At 44.6% G+C, this 19,780-nt stretch overlaps 2 protein-coding genes across 2 annotated transcripts in view; one reads left to right on the top strand and one right to left on the bottom strand.

Moving 5' to 3' along the window:
* Positions 1–477: 477 nt before the first annotated feature.
* Positions 478–15,964, bottom strand: VPS26B (VPS26 retromer complex component B). Its single transcript, XM_087970115.1, has 6 exons — positions 14,848–15,964; positions 11,300–11,456; positions 10,792–10,956; positions 10,383–10,558; positions 8,580–8,722; positions 478–7,230 (listed from the first exon to the last, which is right to left on the bottom strand). Exons 1-6 carry the CDS (start codon positions 15,068–15,070, stop codon positions 7,084–7,086), a joined length of 1,011 nt encoding a protein of 336 aa, XP_087826241.1. The 5' UTR covers positions 15,071–15,964; the 3' UTR covers positions 478–7,083.
* A 145-nt stretch (positions 15,965–16,109) lies between these two features.
* The window catches only part of NCAPD3 (non-SMC condensin II complex subunit D3), a 56,660-nt gene continuing 52,989 nt past the window's right edge, over positions 16,110–19,780 (top strand). The window contains exons 1-2 of the mRNA XM_087970106.1: positions 16,110–16,212; positions 19,576–19,730. Coding sequence (XP_087826232.1) covers positions 16,149–16,212; positions 19,576–19,730 — 219 coding nt within the window. The 5' untranslated portion in view covers positions 16,110–16,148. The remainder of the gene's footprint in view (positions 16,213–19,575; positions 19,731–19,780) is intronic.

The following is a 19,780-nucleotide window of genomic DNA, read 5'->3' as shown; positions in this document are numbered from 1 at the left end:
TAAAACTTCTGGTTTTAAACTGCCGCAGTGCTCCTCCAAATTTCTCCTTCCTCCCCTGTTCATGGCAACTCTAAAACAGGCATAGAAGTGTTTTATGAATTGACAAATTGCAGCATCGCCGTGGTCAACATTTGGGCACTTGGCAACTGGCATGTACTTATAAAGTTGCAGGGTCACATGATCACCATTTGCAACCTTCCCTAGCCAGCCCCTGACAAGCAGTCAATGGGGAAATCCAGATTTGCTTAACCACAATTCGTTTTAACAACTGAGTGATTCACTTAGCAACAGTGGCAAATAAGGTCATAAAATGGGGGCAAATCTCCCTTAACTGCCTTGCTTAGCAAAAGAAAAATTTGGCCTTGATTATGGTCTTAAGTCAAGGACTTCCTAAATTGCCAAGAGGACTTAGTAGAAACTGAGTTTGAAAATCACCGGAAATGTAGGGGTAGTTTTCTGCCTGCTAAATGTGCTGTGTGTGTTTTTTTTTAAAGATTTTCACCTGGTTTGCCATTAAGGCAGAAGTCCCCAAACTTGGCAACTTTAAGACTTGTGGACTTCAACTCCCAGATTTCCTCAACCAGTCTTAAAATTTGCCAAGTTTGGGGACCCATGGTCTAGAATTTAGATGTTACACAAGCTCTGCAAAAATGAAAATCAGTTTTACCTGATAATTCTTGACTCCATCCCACCAAGCCCTTTGGTTAGGCTCAGCTTTCAAGTCTTCAATGCCCAACTGGTGAACGAAATGGCAAAACATCGCATGACTCGAAAGCACGGCCATTTTCTCCCATAAAATATTTAAATAGTTTGAACATGATATATCAAACTTTAAAAAACAGAAGACAAGGGAGAATAAACGGTAAAATATAAACGAATATAAGCGAGGTATGTAGAAACACTTCAGACGACAATCTGTCTATGTAACATAAATCAGTTGTAAATAATAATGTATTCTCCTTTTGTTTCTGTTCAGGTGGGATTCAGATACTTTGCTAAAGCAATTGATGGGGCTTAACTGATTTTCACTTTTGCAGAGCCTATCTAACATCTAGATTCAAGACCAGGGGTCCCCAAACTTGGCCACTTTAAGACATGTGGACTTCAACTCCCAGTATTCCTGGGAGTTGAAGTCCACATGTCTTAAAGTGGCCAAGTTTGGGGACCCCTGCACTAAGGTTACTGGGAGTTGTGGTCCAACACATCTGCAGGACACAACCTTGGAGAAGATTGTTCTCCATCCCAAGCATTTCAATCATTACATCAGCCAACAGGATATGTTTCACAATTCAAAACTCACCAAGTCTAGTTTAATTTGCATGGGCCTGTCTGGAGGGGTAGACCAAAAAGACCCTTCGTAACATCACCATAAATTCCTGGACCTTATCCATGGAAATAAAGCACACCTTGAAGTAACGAGGAATAGACAGAACAAGGAAGACGCTATTCATAAACCTGGATTTCTTACTCCGTCCTGGTTTCTTCCACTTTTGATTTTCTGCAAAATAACTCAGTGTGTCTACACCTCTATGTCCCAGTCCTGGAAGACCAATAGTAGCTAAATTTCACATTCAAAATCTTTCTAGTTTGTCTCCTAAGACTGGAGAAGAAAAGGAAGAGCAGGTTTATTTTCTCAGCAGCTTCAAAATAATATTTATCTCAGAGCCAGACTATCACAGAGAATGCAAGTACACAGTATGAATGGTTCTTTCAAAAGTCCAGTATAGATTTATCACGCCTTACTTCAAGGTCGTCATCCGTTGTTTTGGAAAACTCTTTAAAAATTACATTTTACAAGTCAAATGTCTCTACAGTCCTAATAAATGAGCTGAGAGCAAACCGGACTATTACTTAAGTTGTCCACGCTCCTTTTGACAACAGATGGATTTTCTTTTGAACCTGTTAAAAAAAGAACACATTTTATAGTCTCCAAGATGTGATTTTCTCTGAGAAAATGATGGGAGAGTTTTGTCATCGTCCTGGCTTGGCAATGATGCTGCAACAGAAGAAGGAAACTTGGAAAGAACAGGAAAAGTTTCAAGTTGTCCATGAAAGTTCTCCAGAAAAAATGGTGGTACCACTCACAAAACCTGCCAACTTCATCCTTCTTCTGGAGGAAATATTAGAAGGTTGTGAAGTATCCTCAGAGGAGGCTAGTATACAGGTAGCTCTCAACCTAACAACGGTTTGTTTAGTTCTAAGTTACAATGAAAAAAAGTGACCAATGACCATTTTTTCACATCATAGTAGCATCCTCACGCTCACATGACCAAAATCCAGACATTTGACAATGGATTCATACTTAGGACGGTTGCAGTGTGATCCCCTTTTGGGACCTTCGGCCCAATTAAGTCAACGGGGAAGCTAGGTTCATTTAACAACCGTTACCAACTTAACGATGGCAGTGGTTCATTTAACAATGGTGGCAAAAACGGTTGTGACATGGGGCAAAACTCACTCCACTGTCTCGCTTAGCCGGAGAAATTTTGGGCTCCACTGTGGTCGTGAAGTGGAGGCCAGAACAAAAACTGGCGGGAGCAGAATAAAAATATATACACATTTTTTTTAAATAGAATAAAATTAAGTTATGTACAGTTAGTAAGTCCGTTCCTCAAATAATTAATCATTTTCCTATCTCAATCAAGTGATGACTTTTGGAAGCATTCTGGACTCCCAAAGTTTCAAGAATTCCATACGACTGTTGGCCTCCAATGTGCGCCACTGCACTAAACCATGGTTTGGTAACTGAAGTTTATTTTAATTAAGGTCTATCTGCTCTAACCATGCTTAGTATAATCTATTCGCTGCAGTCAATTTAATTAGGCTATAACGGTTCAATTCACACCTAATGCTAATCCATAACTAAGATTTACAAGGCACCAGATTCACACAGTGCTCTAAGTCATATTGTGGTTCGCTTGATGTCGGCTTATTGTGAAAGATGAACTTGGACACTGTGATTTAAACATGGTTTAGAGGCTCCTTTCTCTTGGTGAAGAAGCCACCTTTAAACCAAACTGGCTTAATAACAATAATGCCTACCCAGAAATTTCAACCTTTTGGACAATGAATTATATTCTTTTGAATATAAAAATGGGCAGATTCAATCTTTCGAGTGCAAAATAGTGTCTTATATCCAGAAGACGCCAGTTGCAGAAAGCTTTGAGGTACTTTCCCACATTGGTCTGCAGGCAAAGCGGTACCCCAGAGCACTCAAATTTCTCATGCTTCTGCCCAACGGAGTCACTTTTCTGGCCAAGAGAAAAGAACCCCACTTACGGAAATTTTCCATGGTGAAATTGCTACTTCTGAAATCTGAACAAACTTTTAGATGCCAACATCCATGAGGACTAGAAACCTGACTTTATTGCAAAAACAAAAAAAAAAGTGGGACTGTTGTATCTTTCCATGTTTTTGCAGACACTTCTGTGAAGGGCCATCACGAATAGGATTGGTCCAGAATTCTTCAAACCATTCGCTACTTACCTTTCAGTTATTTATTCGATTTATATTCAGATCATATACTACAAGTAGTTTATAAATAGCATTAGCAAGTAGAACCGTAATTTCCCTTCTTTGCTAGAGGAAGTAGTTCACAATTCTAGTTCTCATCCCGTATGGCAGAAACAGGCAACTATTTTAGACACAATTATTTTAAAAACAAAAGGCAACCGAGATGCTATAAGTCAGTTTATCAGCAGCCTTAACACAGTTCGTTTGTTTTCTCTCCCCGAATTTGTGGTGGGGGAAAACGCACCTTTGTTGCTGAATTCTGGTGATGCAAACACCAAGAATGGAAGCCACACAAAATCCCCGGACAATCCACCCCGATTTAAGAGCACACATAATGTAAAATTATTTTTTTTAAAGAATTAAAATACGAGGGGAATCCTAAAAGTGCTGAAGTCCAAAAATGGACCGAGACAGTACTGACCATGCTGCTAAATGAGAGTGAACATGGATTGATTTCACACTCTTTTGAGAACATTTGCAAACAATAACCCATGGTTTCAATCCATCAGAAAGTGCTAACGTATCACACAATGGAGCCAGGGAATAAGAATCAGACTAAGACTGGCCACAACTGTCCTTAATTTGCTTGAAATGGCTTCGGGGTTTTCTGCTTGAGCAGAGGTTGGACTAGAAGACCTCCAAAGTTCCTTTCCAACTCTGTTTATTCTTTTCTGTTATTATTAATTCCTTTTGAAGGGGGAGGAATCCAAGAAAATTCATCTTGCACTACGTTAAGAGGTACTCAGCTCATTCCGTACGCTGATATCTTCAGCTAAAGTTGAAAATTTGCTTTCTCTGCATGGAAAGGTGGGAGAATCTCTTCTGCAGGCCACTGAACCTCCATCTTTCTAGCCTGAATGAGCTCACAAAGCAAAGTGAAAGTAGGAAGCAGGAGGAGAACGATCACAGGTGGGGCCACATGGCTAAGTTAGGTGGCTGGTGGCTCATAGTTCACAGAAGACATTTGTGTCCATGATCCGCTCTTCTGGCCATCTTCCTCCAAAACCAAGTTTTCTGCACAAGAACAGCCGGATGGGTCCAGCAGACACACGCTGTCCCAGCAGGAAACAAATCCAGAACAGTATATCAAGCAGAGATGCAACAGAGAAACTCCTCTGAGAGGAGGGTAGGCGGTTCTTCCATTTTCTCACCGCACACAAGCTCAGACTTTACAAATCCCAAGCGTGAGAAGCCAACAGAATTCTTGGGAATCTGGAGAAAGGAAGTAAATTTGACTGGGCTTACAACAGGGGTGGGGTACAATGGCCCTTTGGACCTGTGGACTTCAACTCCCACAATTAAGGAGGGCTGTGTGGTGAATTTCCTCCTTTAAATTCCCGGGAGTCTACCTCAGCGAAGATCTCACCTGGAAAATCAACACAACCCAGGTGGCCAGAAAGGTCCAACAGAGACTCTTATTTCCTTAGGGTCTTGTGAAAGAATAAAGTGGAACAACGACCGATGATCTCCTTTTACCGGTCCACAATAGAAAGCATCCTCACATATTGCATGACGGTGTGGTATGCTGGCTTGACAGCCACAGACAGAAAGACATTACAGAGGGTGGTGAGCACAGCACAAAACATCGCGGTCTGTTCCCTGATACCACTAGATCAGTGGCCGCCAACCAGTGGGCCGAGGACCACTGGTGACCCATGAGAAAATTTTGGTGGTCTGCAGAGAAATGTCACCCCCAAAGCAATGCTTCTTTCCGCTTCTTTCTTCTTCTTTTGGCTGCACGCAAGGAAAACAGCAAAAGTCTTTCTTTCTCTCCCCCAAACTCCGTCAGAAATGAGTCTTTGGGACCCTGCAAGGCCTCCTGTGCCGGCAAAGACTCATTTCTGGCGGAGTTTGGGGGAGAAAAAGAAAGACTTCTGCGGCTTCTGCTGCTTTCCTTGCATGAAGCCAAAAGTCTCTCTCTGTCTCTTTCTCCCCCTGAGAACGGAGCTGGAGATGGTATCCTGCGATCCCAAATAAAGATCGATCGATCGGTAGGAAAACAGGATGGGGAATTTTCCTGCAGACTTTGGGGGTTTTTCCAGGGTCTCTGGTCCACGGGATTTAAAATTATGAGTTTGGTGGTCCCTGTGGTCCAAAAGGTTGGCGACCCCTGCATTAGATGAATTCCCTAGGGCTCGCTGCCTTAAAAGAGTGAGGGGAATCTTCAGGGACGACTCACACCCCGGCCAGCCCTTCTTCGCTCTCCTACCATTGGGTAGGAGATAGAGAAGCATAGCCAGCCACACCAACAGGCTGAAGAACAGTTTCTACCCGTGGGCTGTCAGACTCCTGAACGGAAAAATAACTTGATGTCAACATAGTATGGTAGACTTGCAGAGCCGGGGCGCTGTGCAACAAGGATACACGGTATAATAAGATTGGGACTGGGGTTAGGGACTTCTGTCCTCACTGTGTACACATGTTGTACTCTGACAATAAAAAGGTAATAATTCCATGCTGGCTCAGGAATTCTGGGAGTTGAAGTCCACAAGTCATTAAAAGGGCCATCGTTTCTCTCTCTTCTGGCTTCAAAGGATAACTTTTGACTGAGACCAGGACAGTGTGTTTTTTAGTCATCACCATTTAAGCAAAATTGTTGCTCCCTCTCTCTGCAAAAATCAGCCTAGGGAGAACTGTTTTCACCCAATACTGCTCACAAATACTGAACATGTTAAAGACAGACGCTTGCCGAGGGTGCGTCGGAATCAACAAGCCGAGAAATTGCTCCATGGAGGTTCCCCGCTGACGCCCTGAACGATTCAGGCCTTTCCATCTCTTTCCTTTTCAGGCGTAGTGGTTTGTCCATCACGATGCTCAACCCTCAGTAATTTTTTTCCCCGTGTAGGTGCTTCCAAAAAACAAAGAATCGTGCAGAAACATAGCACTATCCCCTCTAAAGATAAGACCTTCTTTTTCAAGGACTTAAAAATTTCTAGCAATAAAATCCTCAGGAGCAAAGTGTGTTCCAGAAGCCAAAACACAAAGAAACTTCTCAGCATCCAGGAACAAGCCGTGATGAGGTCGTGCACAACACAATGTGCCCAATGTGCAAGGGCCAGGAATGAAGAGAGCTGCTCCATTTGGGTGACGTTAGCGGTGCTGCTTTGAGCACACGACACATCCCTGGGATTGCCTGCGCATCTCAGCCATCCAAAGCCTGGGGAATATACTCATAGGTGATTGTTAAATACATGGTCGAACTTCTCTGTGGCAGCAGTCATGTTGAAGTGCGCGGCTTCCAACAGAGGGAAAAACGGAGACACTCTTCAAAACAAAGTATTTTTCCACCGTCCTGTTCCAACACATCATCCCAAACTCCCATCTCTCCTGGCACCCTTTAGCTTATCCACAATACTCAACCACAGTATTCCCCTTTTTCGTGCGTGTGTGTGCCAACCCCCTTCCCCGGTCCTGTTAAGCTGCTAGTCCTCAAGATAAAAAGACGAAACACAGACAGACAGAAAGACAACCTGACAGACAATTTTGCATTTGCAAGTTTTCTGGCGGAAGAGCCGCCCTCGACGCTCTTCCCCCCCCACCCCACCGGTCCACGGTTCCTTCGAGGGCCCCTCACTGCCGCCCGTTGTTCTCTGAAGCCTGGCTGGGGGCTCTGCTCTCCGTCTGGGACGAGGTGCCTTCGAAGCGCTGCGCGGCGATGGCGGCCTGGTGGGACATGCTTTTCCTCACGATGTCCCCTTTGCGCCACAACACTACCTCCTGCGCCCCAAAGGAGAAGAAGAAGAAGAAAGATAGGACAACCTCAAACGTGCTAATCTAGAAGAGGAAGCTTAGGACTACAACTCCCATCGTTCTGGACAGCCTGGCTGTTCTGAAAAACTCTGGGCAGGGGCAGCAATGTGCACCAGAGGCCTTGCTCTACATTAAGCAGGGAGACACTAGAGAGTGAATGCATGGATATCAGGGATGGGATTCAAAAAATATTTTTACTACCGGTTCTGTGGGCGTGGCTTGGTGGGTGTGGCAGAGGAAGGTTACTGCAAAATCCCATTCCCTCCCCACCCCACTAACCTGCTTTCCAGCTCCGTTCTCCTGTGCAGGGCAACAAACAAAGACCCAACCGATCAGCTGGGACTCGATGGGAGGCAGAGAAGAGATGGGGTTGGCGGGACCAATCAGAGGTGGTTCTCTGGACTACTCAAAATTTCTGCTACCAGTTCTCCAGAACTGGTCAGAACTGGCTGAATGCCACCTCTGATGGATATCCTTAAATGTCAGCAGGAAATCAACTCCATAGGTAAAGGTTCCCTCACACATACGTGCTAGTCGTTTCCGGCTCTAGGGGGCGGTGCTCATCTCCATTACTAAGCCGAAGAGCCAGCGCTGTCCGAAGACGTCTCCGTGGTCATGTGGCCGGCATGACTAAACACCAAAGGTGCACGGAACGCTGTTACCTTCCCACCAATAGTGGTCCCTATTTTTCTACTTGCATTTTTTTACATGCTTTTGAACTGCTAGGTTGGCAGAAGCTGGGACAAGTAACGGGAGCTCACTCCATTATGCGGCGCTAGGGATTCGAACCGCCGATCTTTCTGATTGACAAGCTCAGCGTCTTAGCCACTGAGCCAATCTGATTGTGCTGGACTATAAAGGTAGTCCTCATTTAAGAACCACTCACTTAGCAAAGGAATGGCAGACCTTCCACACCAAAGGTACTTATGACCCGGATTCAGAGTTATGATGATGGCATACAATCCCCCAGATCATTGGCTAACATTTATGGATGGTTGCAGTGTTCTGTGGTCGCATGATTTATCATTTTGGCCAGATATCAGGATTTTGGGTCGGTTTAGGGCAATAAACGCCCGTAGGACATTGACCCGTTTTACGACGGTGGCTTTTGCTCAACCAGCACAAAAAAAAGGGTCATAAAATCATGTAAGTCAGGATACTTGACTTACAATCGTCTTGACTTATAATGGGAATTCTAGGTTCCATTATGATTGGCTGGCTGGGGAATTCTGGGAGTTGAAGTCCACTCAGCTTCCAGTTGCTCAGGATTTGACCCCTGCCCCCAAATCCCCCCCAAGACAATTCGGTTTCCTCACCTGCTGTTTAAAATAACGCCTCTCCTCCTCATCAATTAGCACCAGATTGAGGTAATAGCGCACCGAGAACTTCTTATTGATGTCCCTCATAGTGGGAGTTAGTTCATAGCCAGCCAGGAAGAGCCGAATTGGGATGGACTCTCCTGCAAAGGAAGGGAGAGGCAGTTAGCCAACTGAGTATTATCATTGTGCTTTTATCCTTCTTTTATATATTTTAGAGGTCCTTGGTGCTCTCCGGGTTTTGTTGTTTTCTTGCAGACCTTTCATTACCAAACTAGGTAACATCATCAGTGGTAGGAGGGAGTGGGAATTTGCTGTGTTTATATACCCCACTCCTAGCAATGATATTATCTAGTTTGGTAATGAAACATGTGTAACAAAACCACTAAGCTCAGAGAGCACCAAGGATCCTTCATTTCAACCCTGAGCTACAAATATTCTCCTTTATGTATTTATACACACACACAGACAGACAGAGAGAGAGAGAGAGAGAGAGAGAGAGAAGTGGGAGAGAGAGATAGAGAGGAGGGGAAGAGTGAAGAGAGAGAGGAGAGAGAAGAGAGAAGAGGGAGAGAGAGAGAAAGAAAGAGAGACAGACACACAGTGCTGTCTGGACTGGATAAAAATACATACACAAAAAAACCCATTTTTTTCTTATTATTCATTTATTATTTATGTTTAGTAGTTATTTCTGTTTTATTTATTGGCTTCATTTTAATTTTATTATCCAGTGATGGCTATTTTATTTTTATTGGCTTCATTTTGATTTTCATTATTTATTTTTTTAGCATTCAACTTTGTTGAGGAATTTTGACTGTAATAGTAAAATATCAAAATATGGTTTTTCAAATATACATTTCTTTTATTTATGCGTCACTGTGCTTTTATTCTTATATTTATTTTACATTTTACCTATGTAGATATCATATAATTATATACAATATTTAAAATAAAAAAATTAAGTCCAGGCGGTGCCCATACCTAATATTCCTACCTCCTATAATCCTGGAGCATTCATTCATTCATTTATTTATTGAATTTATATTGCTGCCTATTCGCCCATGGAGATTCGTGGCGGCTTACAGAATATAAAACCATATTTAAAACAATAAAAACTAACAGTAATCAAATAAATTAATAAAGTGTAATATAAGAAAATCAGCCCCCAACTCCTACCCTCTGCCCTGGCAACAGCACTTCATACGAGCCATTGAATGGACTCCATCCCGCTCTGCGTTCCCCAGGCCCGCTGGCAGAACCAGGTTTTCAGCGCCTTCCGGAAGAGTGTTAGAGTGGCAGCCATTTTAATCTCTGGGGGGATGATGTTCCAGAGAGAGGGAGCCACCACAGAGAAGGCCCTTCTTTTGGGTCCCGCCAGGTGTACCTCCCTCAGGGATGGGACCCGCAACATTCCCTGCCTCTGATGGGTCAGGTAGATGTGACTGGCAAGAGACGGTCCCTCAGATAACCTGGTCCCAAGCCATGAAGGGCTTTAAAGGTGACAACCAGCACCTTGAATTGCACCCTGGAAGCAAATTGGCAGCCGATGCGGCTCCCGCAGGAGAGATATTACATGTGTACATCGAGGTCTGAACAAAACCATGCGGGCCGCTGCATTTTGCACCAACTGGAGCTTCCAGGTGCTCTTCAAGGGCAGCCCCATGGACAGCGCGTTGCAATAGCGTGCCACAAACAGGATATTAAGATGGTGAGGAAAAGGGGGGGGGGTTGGCTTCCTCTCTTCCCACCACTGGCCACAAAGCCCTTGAAAGGCCCACCATGGAGATGGCTCCTCCAGCTCACCTCTCACAGGGGCTCCGTCCATAATCTCATATTTGGCAATGGTGTCGTTTTCGTGGTAGACGTTGGGCCCCGTGCCAGTGGTTTCCCTCTTGATGATGTCAATCTCCATGTGTTTGATCTTGATCCGGACGAGAAGGAAGTAGATTTTCCCTACGATCACGTCTTTTAAGTGGTACCTGGAAGAGATGGTTATAGATCCGTGATGGCGAACCTGTGGCACGCGTGGCCAGCTGGTCTTCGCGAGCACTGTAAAAGGGCCCGAGGACCAGCCAAAAAACAGGCCATTTCATCACTAGTTGTTCTTTTCATTGAACGAAGCATACCCAATTGCTGTGACCGTTCTCCACATGTTCCTTGGCTACATCACCAGCCACAAGACTCTTAAGAAGTGCAGCAGAAGCCAACTTACTTGGATTTGTTGTACTCAAACTCAATGTGTAGGCAATCTTCAATCCCCACCTCCATCTTAATGGAGGAATTGAGCTCCGGATACGTGCTAAGGGTGTGCACCACAATGTCCATCTCTTTCACCACGTCATTCAATCTACGGCTCACGGTGGCCCGGAGGAAGTACCTGAGAAAGGGGAAAAGGTGGATTAAGACGCATCTAAGAAAGTTTATCAACATCATCTTCATCTAACAACCACATAATCCCTTGCGGGGTAGAGTCTGGACAACTGAATTGAGCTAGTAGTGTTTACTGGCCCGATGCCCTTCCTGTTGCCAATGCGGAGTTTTTGTTCAGCAGATATATTCTCATTGTGCCCGGAGAGAGAAATATCTGCCTCTACCCAGGATCGAACTCACAGCCTCCTGATTGTGAGGCAAGAGCTCCACCTCTAGGCCACCGTACCACTTCTTTCTAAGCAGGTTTATCTCCTGAGGGAAAAACATTCACTTGTGGAAATGGAACTCACCTCAGCTTCACATTCTGCCCAGTGTACGATTCGTACGGTTTCTCCACATGGGTGAATTCAAAGTCAAAAGTTTGTGACTGGGTGAATTCACCAGGACGGGCCAAATCTTTTACCAGCGACACAAATTCATGATGGTTCCCTCGGTCGTAGTATAATTCTAGGAGGGAAATACTCTAGATTAAAAAGGATACTTCCATGTTAAACAAAATTAAAACAGCAACATCAATAGCACTTAGACTTATATATCACTTCACAGTGCTTTACAGCCCATCTCTAAGTAGTTTTTAATGTCAGCCTCTTGCCCCCAACAATCTGGGTCCTCATATCTTGGAAGGATGGAAGGCCAAGTCAACCTTGAGTCAGTGAGAATCGAACTCCTGACAGTGAGCAGAGTTATGCCTGCAATACTGCATTCTAACCACTGTGCCATCATGACTCTGATGCCACCTTGATATCACCATGACATCCCACCCCTTTGAGAAACAATGTGAGGTGGGGGGAAAAAACCCAGAATATTTTGGAGAAAACTTTCCATCAAGTTATTCTGTTGTGCTGATGTCCTGTCCCTTCCCCAGGTTAGTTTTGGCCAAGATGACACAAAACAGTTAGTAGTGGAAGGAAGGGACAACTACAATTAGGTCACACAAATGGATTCAGTTCTGAGCTATTATATAAAAATGGTTTACTGAGCCACAGAGAGAGAGAGAGAGAGAGAGAGAAGGCATTTTGATTTAAGACGTCGCCAAATGTTTTTCTCTGGGAATCCAGAGTGCTGCGTGAATAATTGAACTAAAGTCAAATGGCACTGAGCGGTCGTATCTTAAATTACGCAGCATTTTAATAAAGCAAGCTTTACATAAAAGGTTGCTCGCCCATCTAAATCAAGCCTGGTGCATTTATTCACTACTATTCCATCTATCTTGATCAACCTGAATTAATAACCACTTACGTAGTTTGCATCAGAATTCTTTCCTATCACCTTTCTTTTTTAATTAGGGCTGAGAAGATTTGAATCCTGAACTTTTTGTTGCTCAGCTATGACTCTCCTTTCCCTCCCCCCCAAAAAAAACAACAGTTATCCATCATCTAAGCCAGGAATCTCAAAACTTGGCAACTTTAAGACTTGTGGACTTCAAGTCCCAGAATTCTTCAGCCAGCTGGCTGGGGAATTCTGGGAGTTGAAGTCCACAAGTCTTAAAGTTGCCAAGTTCAGAGACCTCTGATCTAAGCCATTGATAGCTATTTACTGTTGTCCAGTTAAGATGCTGTGATATTCTATCATGGAAGAGTGAAACAGAATCAAAACAGAGATTCTGCTGCATTCCAAGTTCTCCCTGATAAAATAAAAACAAAGAAGATTTACTGGGGAAAAAGTTCAGCAAATTTGCACAAGAGGTATGTGTGACATTCAAAATTGCCAGTTGGCATTTTCAAGATAATGAATAGGTACTTGGGGTAAACTCTCAGATGTGAGATGTGTGTGTGTGTGTGTGTGTGTGTGGCACACTGGTGAGCTTCGAAGATGGACACAGGATGTCATCATTCCACGAATATAAAATAAAAACTCAACCCAAAGTGTTATTTATTTTTCACATTTTTGAACCGTCCATCTCCTTTAAGAGATGAGGTTATAAAGTTTATGTTCTTACAAAATTTAACGATATAACTCAACAAAGTCTAAAATTAACATGGGAAAACGGTGGTTTAGCCTAAAGTGTTATCTCCAAAAGCAATATCCATTGTGAGATAACATTAAGATAACCCTGCAGCTAAATCTCAGCCGTAAGCTGACCTTAAAAGAAATGATTTTTCTTTAAAGCCAAGCCACCTCTAACAAAAATTTAAGACTATCAGTAATCATAAAAACACTGAAATCTGAAAACTTATCCACTCCTTAAAAGTGCAATTTAGACCTGAAGCAACCTAATCTAATCCAATAGAACATCATTTATTTTATCTAAACTAAAAGTGATCGTCAACGCCAGTAACCATAAAAAGTCACCTTAAAGCTAATCCAACATCCATGCCAAATTGAACCAGTCTACAAGGAAGCCAAACTCTCAACCTGACTTGACTCTAAGGTAGGGATGTCCAACCTGGACAACTTTTTTTTTTAAAATTAATTTTATATAATTTTTATTCTAGAAAAAAAACACATTTATTTGACATACATTTAAAACAGACAGATCAACCTGGACAACTTTTAAGATCAATGCTCAGAATCCCCTAGCCAGGAGGCTAACTGAGGAATTCTGGGAGGTGAAGTTTACAAGTCTTAAAGTTGCCAAGGTTGGACACCCCAGCTCTAAGGCATAGTATTTTTGCTGCAAAGCAACCTTAGCAAGCTACCTTTTCTGTAGTCAGAATTAAAAACTGCAATCATCATAAAAACACACCCCAAATCTCAAACTCTCTTTAAATTTAAATCTCCAAAACTAAACAGATTTTCCATCCTAAGAGTTACCTACTCTACTCTGACTGTCAAATCTTTTACCAAGTTTAAGTGATGTCCTTTGATGGTAATCCAGAAGGCACCAAAAGGTGGCTCAGAAGTGTCCTCCTGGCTCTTTTATAAGTAGTCCTCATTTAGTGGCCACAATTGGGACCAACAACTTGGTTATTAAGCAAAGGGATTGTTAAGCAAAACTGCAACTGTGCTTATGATCTGACTTCAGCTTTCTTGTACCTTGTTTTACCTTTGGCAGTAAAGTTACCATTTCATCACTGTTGTAATGATTGGTCACTAAACAAGTCAGTTGCTAAATGGAGACTACCTGTACTTGCACCTGCTTAAGGGACTATTGAAATACAGCACCATGAAGGCAGTTTCTGCTTATCACATGCACCTGTAGTAAGGGGCAAAGGGAACCAGGATCAATTCTCTTCCTACCAATAGGTCAACTAGCCAGAATGGGGCGAAGGGAACCAGGATTAATTCCCTTCCTACCAATAGGTCAACCTAGCCAGGATGGGGCGAAGGGAACCAGGATCAATTCCCTTCCTACCAATAGGTCAACTAGCCAGAATGGGGCAAAGGGAACCAGGATTAATTCCCTTTCTACCATCACGTCAACCAGCCAGGATGGGACGAAGGGAACCAGGATTAATTCCCTTTGTACCGTCAGGTCAACCTGCCAGGATGGGGCAAAGGGAACCAGGATTCCCTTCCTACCAATAGGTCAACTAGCCAGGATGGGGTGAAGGGAACCAGGATTAATTCTCTTCCTACCACGTCAACCAGCCAGGATGGGGTGAAGGGAACCAGGATTAATTATCTTCCTACCATGATGTCAACCAGCCAGGATGGGGCGAAGACAACCAGGATTAATTTTCTTTGTACCATCAGGTCAACTTGCCAGGATGGGGCAAAGGGAACTGGGATTAATTCCCTTCCTACCATCACATCAACTAGCCAGGATGGGGTGATGGGAACCAGGATTAATTCCCTTTGTACAGTCAGGTCAACTAGCCAGGATGGGGCGAAGGCAACCAGGATTAATCCCCCTCCCACCTGTCAGGTCAACTAGCCAGGATTTAGCCCATCTTACCAATCTGGCCAATGAATTCCACCTTGATGCCCTGGTGTTCCAGGCGTTTGTTGGGGTGCTTGAGGGTTAAAATGACCCTCCCGGAGACGGTTTCGCCGTCGTAAAAGAGGAAATACTTCTCCTTCTTGCCTTCCTCCGTCTTGTGTTCCGCCCGGCGCCTGCTCTCGGCATCGCTCAGCACCAGTTCCAATTCGGCGCTCTGTCCAAACCCAAAGAAGCTCATCTCGGGGCTGGAGAGGAAGGCGCGGGTACCAACCCCACCCCTTCCAAGAGGTCCCAACCGGATCCCAGGCCAGGGATGCTCAAGGGATGCTGCAAAGATGCTGAAGCGGCCCCTGGACCACTTTGCTGGACCACTTCAGGCCAGAGATGGGGATGCAGGGGGCGAAGCTTTTTAAGGCAAGGCCAAAAGGGACCCCCGCCGGCCGCTGGAGCCAAGGCAGACCCGGACATAAGGGAGCCTAAGGGTTGGGTGGGTGGGGTAGAAGGGGACCCCGAGATGCAGGTGCCAGCTGCAAAGGGGAGGCAGAGGCGCCCGCCGGCGGCAGCCAAGGCAAGGCGGGTGGGCGTGAGAGGGGCAGAGGGCGCAGCTTGCAAAACCGAGGAAGGGGAGGGGGCAAAAGCTCCCCGGGAAAAGCGTGCACGGAGAGGCATGCAAAGGAAGCAGCCGGGGGAAAAAAGCAGGAGACCCCCACCCCACCCCCTCTTTTTTTGAGGAGGGTTGCAAGAGGCTGCTGGAAGGGGATGCTTTGCACGGCGGAGAAGGGGAAAGGGGGTTTGCACGGGGGCGTTGCAAGGAAAGGCCGCAAAAGCAGCGGGGTCAAAAGAGAAAAAAAAATGCAAGGCCCGAGCAGCCGGGCCGGCTTCCTTCCAAGTGATGACAGCAGCCCGTCGCTGCGGCAGCCCGCCCGCCTCCCGCCGCCTCCTCCTCCTCTTCCTCTTCCTCCTCCGCTCGGGTTTGCAAGGCTGCAAGGGCTCGCGCGCCGAGTCCCGGACCTAGAAATCGGGCATCGCGCATGCGCCAGTCCCGGGGTTGGGGTGGAAGAAAAAAAAGGTGGGGGTGAGAGGGAGGCGGCTCTTGCACGAGCGCCTCGGCACAGCGCATGCGGGCTTGCCCAAAGGGGCTCGCCCGCCTGGGAACGCCCCTTCTTTGCCCTCTTTTCTCGGCGCGCAGGCGCGCCGCGCTCAGGCCGACGGCTCAGGCGTCCCCAGGCCGGCAGGGATTGGCTGACGGGCGGCGAGCGCGGCGATTGGTCGGTTCGAAGACAGCAGCGGCGGGGGCGGCCAGGGAGCTGCGCGCCATGGCGGCCAGGGAGCTCTTGGTGGGCGCGGTGGATCGCTGGGGATTGCGGGACGTCGACCGGGGTGAGCTGTGGGGAAGGGGGGAGAATTGGAGCTTCTGGGGTGGGCGTGGGGCGTGGGAAATTAACCTCCAATGAGCGGCAGGGGCTGGGAGGTTAACCAGGCTGGGACGTTGCTTTTCATTGGATGGGGGACCACCAGGAGATCACAGGTCAGGAAGGAGCCTACCGGTTCTGGACCCAAGATTCTTAGCCCCGGGATGGGAGACCACCAGGAGATCACAGGTTGGGAAGAAGCCTGCTGGTTCTGGACTCAGATTCTTAGCCCCAGGATGGGGAACCACCAGGAGATCACAGGGCAGGAGGGAGCCTGCCGGTTCTGGACTCAGATTCTTAGTCCCAGGATGGGAGACCACCTGGAGGTCACAGGTTGGAAAGGAGCCTGCCTGGACTCAGATTCTAGGTTCTGGACTCAGAGGAGGAGCCTGCTTCTGGACTCAGCCCCAGGATGGGAAGAACCACCAGGAGATCAGGGCATCACAGGGCCCCAGGATGGAAGACAGGAATGGGAACCACCAGGAGATCACAGCCCTGCCGGTTCTGGACTCATATTCTTAATTCTGGGATGGGGAGCTACCAGGAGATCACAGGGCAGAAGGGAGCCTGCCAGTTCTGGACTCATATTCTTAGTCCCAGGATGGGAGACCACCTGGAGGTCACTGGTTGGAAAGGAGCCTGTCGGTTCTGGACTCAGGTTCTTAATCCTGGGATGGGGGACCACCAGGAGATCAGTCCTGGCAGCAGAGACTAGATTGAGAAGAGAAAAAGGGGGCGACAACTGCTTCCATGCACCTGTCGAAACAACAGCAGCAATCACAAACCTGCCTGGTGGGTTGAGAATCTGAGTATTCAAAGAGCAGCAACTTGCAGGAGGTACTTGATTTACAACTGTTCATTTAGTGACCGTCCGAAATTACAACAGCATTGAAAAAAGTGACTTACAACCGTTTTTCACACTTAATGACCATTGCAGCATCCCACGTGGGTGTGGTCACGTGATCAAAATTCAGCCGCTTGGCAAATGACTCCTATTTATGACGGTAGCAGCATCCCGGGGTCACATGACCTGCTTTTGTAATCTTCCAACAAGCAAAGTCAATGGGGAAACCCGTTTCACTTAACAACAGTGGCAAGAAAAGTCATAAAATGGAGGCAAAACCCACTTAACAAATGTCTCACTTAACAATAGACATTTTGAGCTCAATTGTGGTCGTAAGTGGAGGACTACCTGTACGGGATGAAATAGTTCATTATTGAGATGACTTTGTTGTCCAAGGTTCAAATGCTTGCCATTTCACCCTTGAATCTAGGGATAATTTGTAGATTATTAGAATCCACGTTATAGATTCTATAGAAAAGGAAGTATAAAAATCCTTGGCAGTTCTATAATTGTGTCCCACCACTTTTTCATTTATTTATTTTCCTTTCCTTCCTTTGAGTTTGCAAATCAGCTTGGCAATCCAATCATTTTAGGATTCTTTGCTCTGCACTTTCTTGAGATCGTACCCATTCTGAATGAATCCAGTAGATCCCATTCCTCAGTTTTATCGGTGGCCCTCCTCTTTTACACTTCTTGCTATAAGTATGCTAAATATACTACCTTTTTGGTAGTCCATTGGCATCACTTGGCCAAAGTATATGCGTTTCTGCTTTTCTGAAGGCAAGGAAGCTGTCAATTTGAATTACTATATATACTAGCGTCCTGTCAGTGTGTGAGAGAGTTGAGGTCTGTTTGGAAAGTGAAACAGTATTTGCTGTGTGAGCAAGAAGGAGCCTGGGCATGGCTTAGCTCAGCCGTTCTGTACTAAAGTAAAACTGCAACTGAAACTCCTCTGCTTGTGTTTTGTATTTGGAAGAGATTTCTTTTCAGGTGGGGAAGGGGAATAGAACTCCTTAGCATCGGAGCATGTTAATAATAATATCCGAAATACTAATGCTCTGATGGTCATTTCAAAAAATCCTTTCTTAGCACCTAGAAGCCAAGAGGAATATACGTGCCAAGTTTCAAGTTTGTAGGCTTTACAGTTTTGGAGATTTTTTGATGATGCCTATAATAAATAAATAAATACACACACACACACACACACACACATGTACATATACATATATATATATATATATATATATATACATATATACTCACACCTGTGTGTGTATCATACATATACATGTATACACACACATTACACACACACAAAGTTATTGAACCAAGCATGAATTATGAAGTCCTCTGAAATTACCAATTATTTTTTACAAGTGGAGCAAAAGCATAATAAATTTGGCAAATTTAAATTCTGTGACATTTTTTTAAATCCTCATGACTTATCCATACCTTAAAATGATGGAGAAAGCTACGTTACAATTGCCTCCTGCATCTACTTCATGCTTTCTAATATTCTGCTTGGATGATGGAATTGCATCTTAAAAGAGGAGGATTATTTTTCTTAGTGCCATCAATTTATAAGTAAGATACTTGTTTCAATATTTACCCCGGAATTGCAAAAGCGGATATGCAATCATTACTTTTAATAAGACATTCTAATTTATGCTTCAGCCTTTTTTCTTCTTGCAATTCCATAGACGTTTTAAAAGATAATGACATAGAGAAGGGTGGTAATTTTTTACTCCCTGAATTGCTAGTGAGTCACAAATTTAATCTCACTTAGAGGAGGGGATTTTTTTTTTTGCTTTGTTTTGTTTTTAAAAACAAAAGTTACTGTGTATTATTTTAAACATTTATATATCCCTCTTCTAATTATCACAAAGCAGATTATATCATAGGTAATAAAGCAAAATGCAGTAAAAGAAAAAAAAATGTGTAAACAATTAAATCCTCTGACATCACGGGCCAAATGTGTTGCAAGAACCAGAGGCTCAGCTGTTGGGTTGTATCTTGGGTTCAGAAAAAGGAAGGAAAGAGTATTTTATTTTTATTTTATTTTATTTTGTTCTGTTTTATATTCTATTCTATTCCATTCCATCCTATTCCGTTCTATCGTTCATTCCAATATCCTATCCTATCCTATTGTTTTCCTATTCCCTATTATATTCTATTTTATTCTATTGTTTTCCTATTCTGTATTCTATTCTACTCCATTCCATTCCTTGTCTTTATTCTATTCTATTCCTATTCCATTCCATTCTACTCCACTCCTACTCCCACTCCACTCATTATCCTTTCCTATCCTAGTCTATTCATTGACCGCCCATCTCACTTACAATTACAAAACCATAAACACTGAACAGAAAATATTGTGTACATTCAATAGCGTCGTCCTTTTGTACCTTGGCAGTCTTTTCATTTCATCATTGACAGAAGCCTGCATCCTTGCTCTGTTTGAAATATTTACATTTTTCCCCTTTTCAGCCTGGGTTGACACTGTGTGGGAACTGGACTTCACCGAGACGGAGCCTTTGGATTCCAGGACCGAAGGCTTGATAACCGATGACGGTGTGGAGGCTTTTGTGCAGCTTTACAAGGCGCTGTATCCATTTTGTGCAGATGGCCAGGAGACCACGGAAGTAAGGAACGATTCTTTTCCCCTAACAACAATCAGCCAGCTTTATAGTGT

The sequence above is a fragment of the Notechis scutatus genome, chromosome 7 (genome assembly GCF_049901735.1).
Source record: "Notechis scutatus isolate UNSWTSFEM ecotype Mainland chromosome 7, rNotScu1.2, whole genome shotgun sequence".
In the NCBI taxonomy this organism is placed as follows: domain Eukaryota; kingdom Metazoa; phylum Chordata; class Lepidosauria; order Squamata; family Elapidae; genus Notechis; species Notechis scutatus.
Note: the sequence above shows the minus strand (reverse complement) of the source record. Positions and strands in the feature narration are given on the sequence as shown.

Excerpts from the sequence above, each read along its gene's own strand:
- VPS26B (XM_087970115.1), bottom strand. The coding sequence starts at position 15,070 with ATGAGCTTCTTTGGGTTTGGACAGAGCGCCGAATTGGAACTGGTGCTG. Across the intron at positions 10,957-11,299 it reads GGGCAGAATGTGAAGCTGAG|GTACTTCCTCCGGGCCACCG; the intron begins GTGAGTTCCATT and ends CCCCTTTCTCAG. Across the intron at positions 7,231-8,579 it reads GGCGTTATTTTAAACAGCAG|GAGGTAGTGTTGTGGCGCAA; the intron begins GTGAGGAAACCG and ends TTTGGGGCGCAG.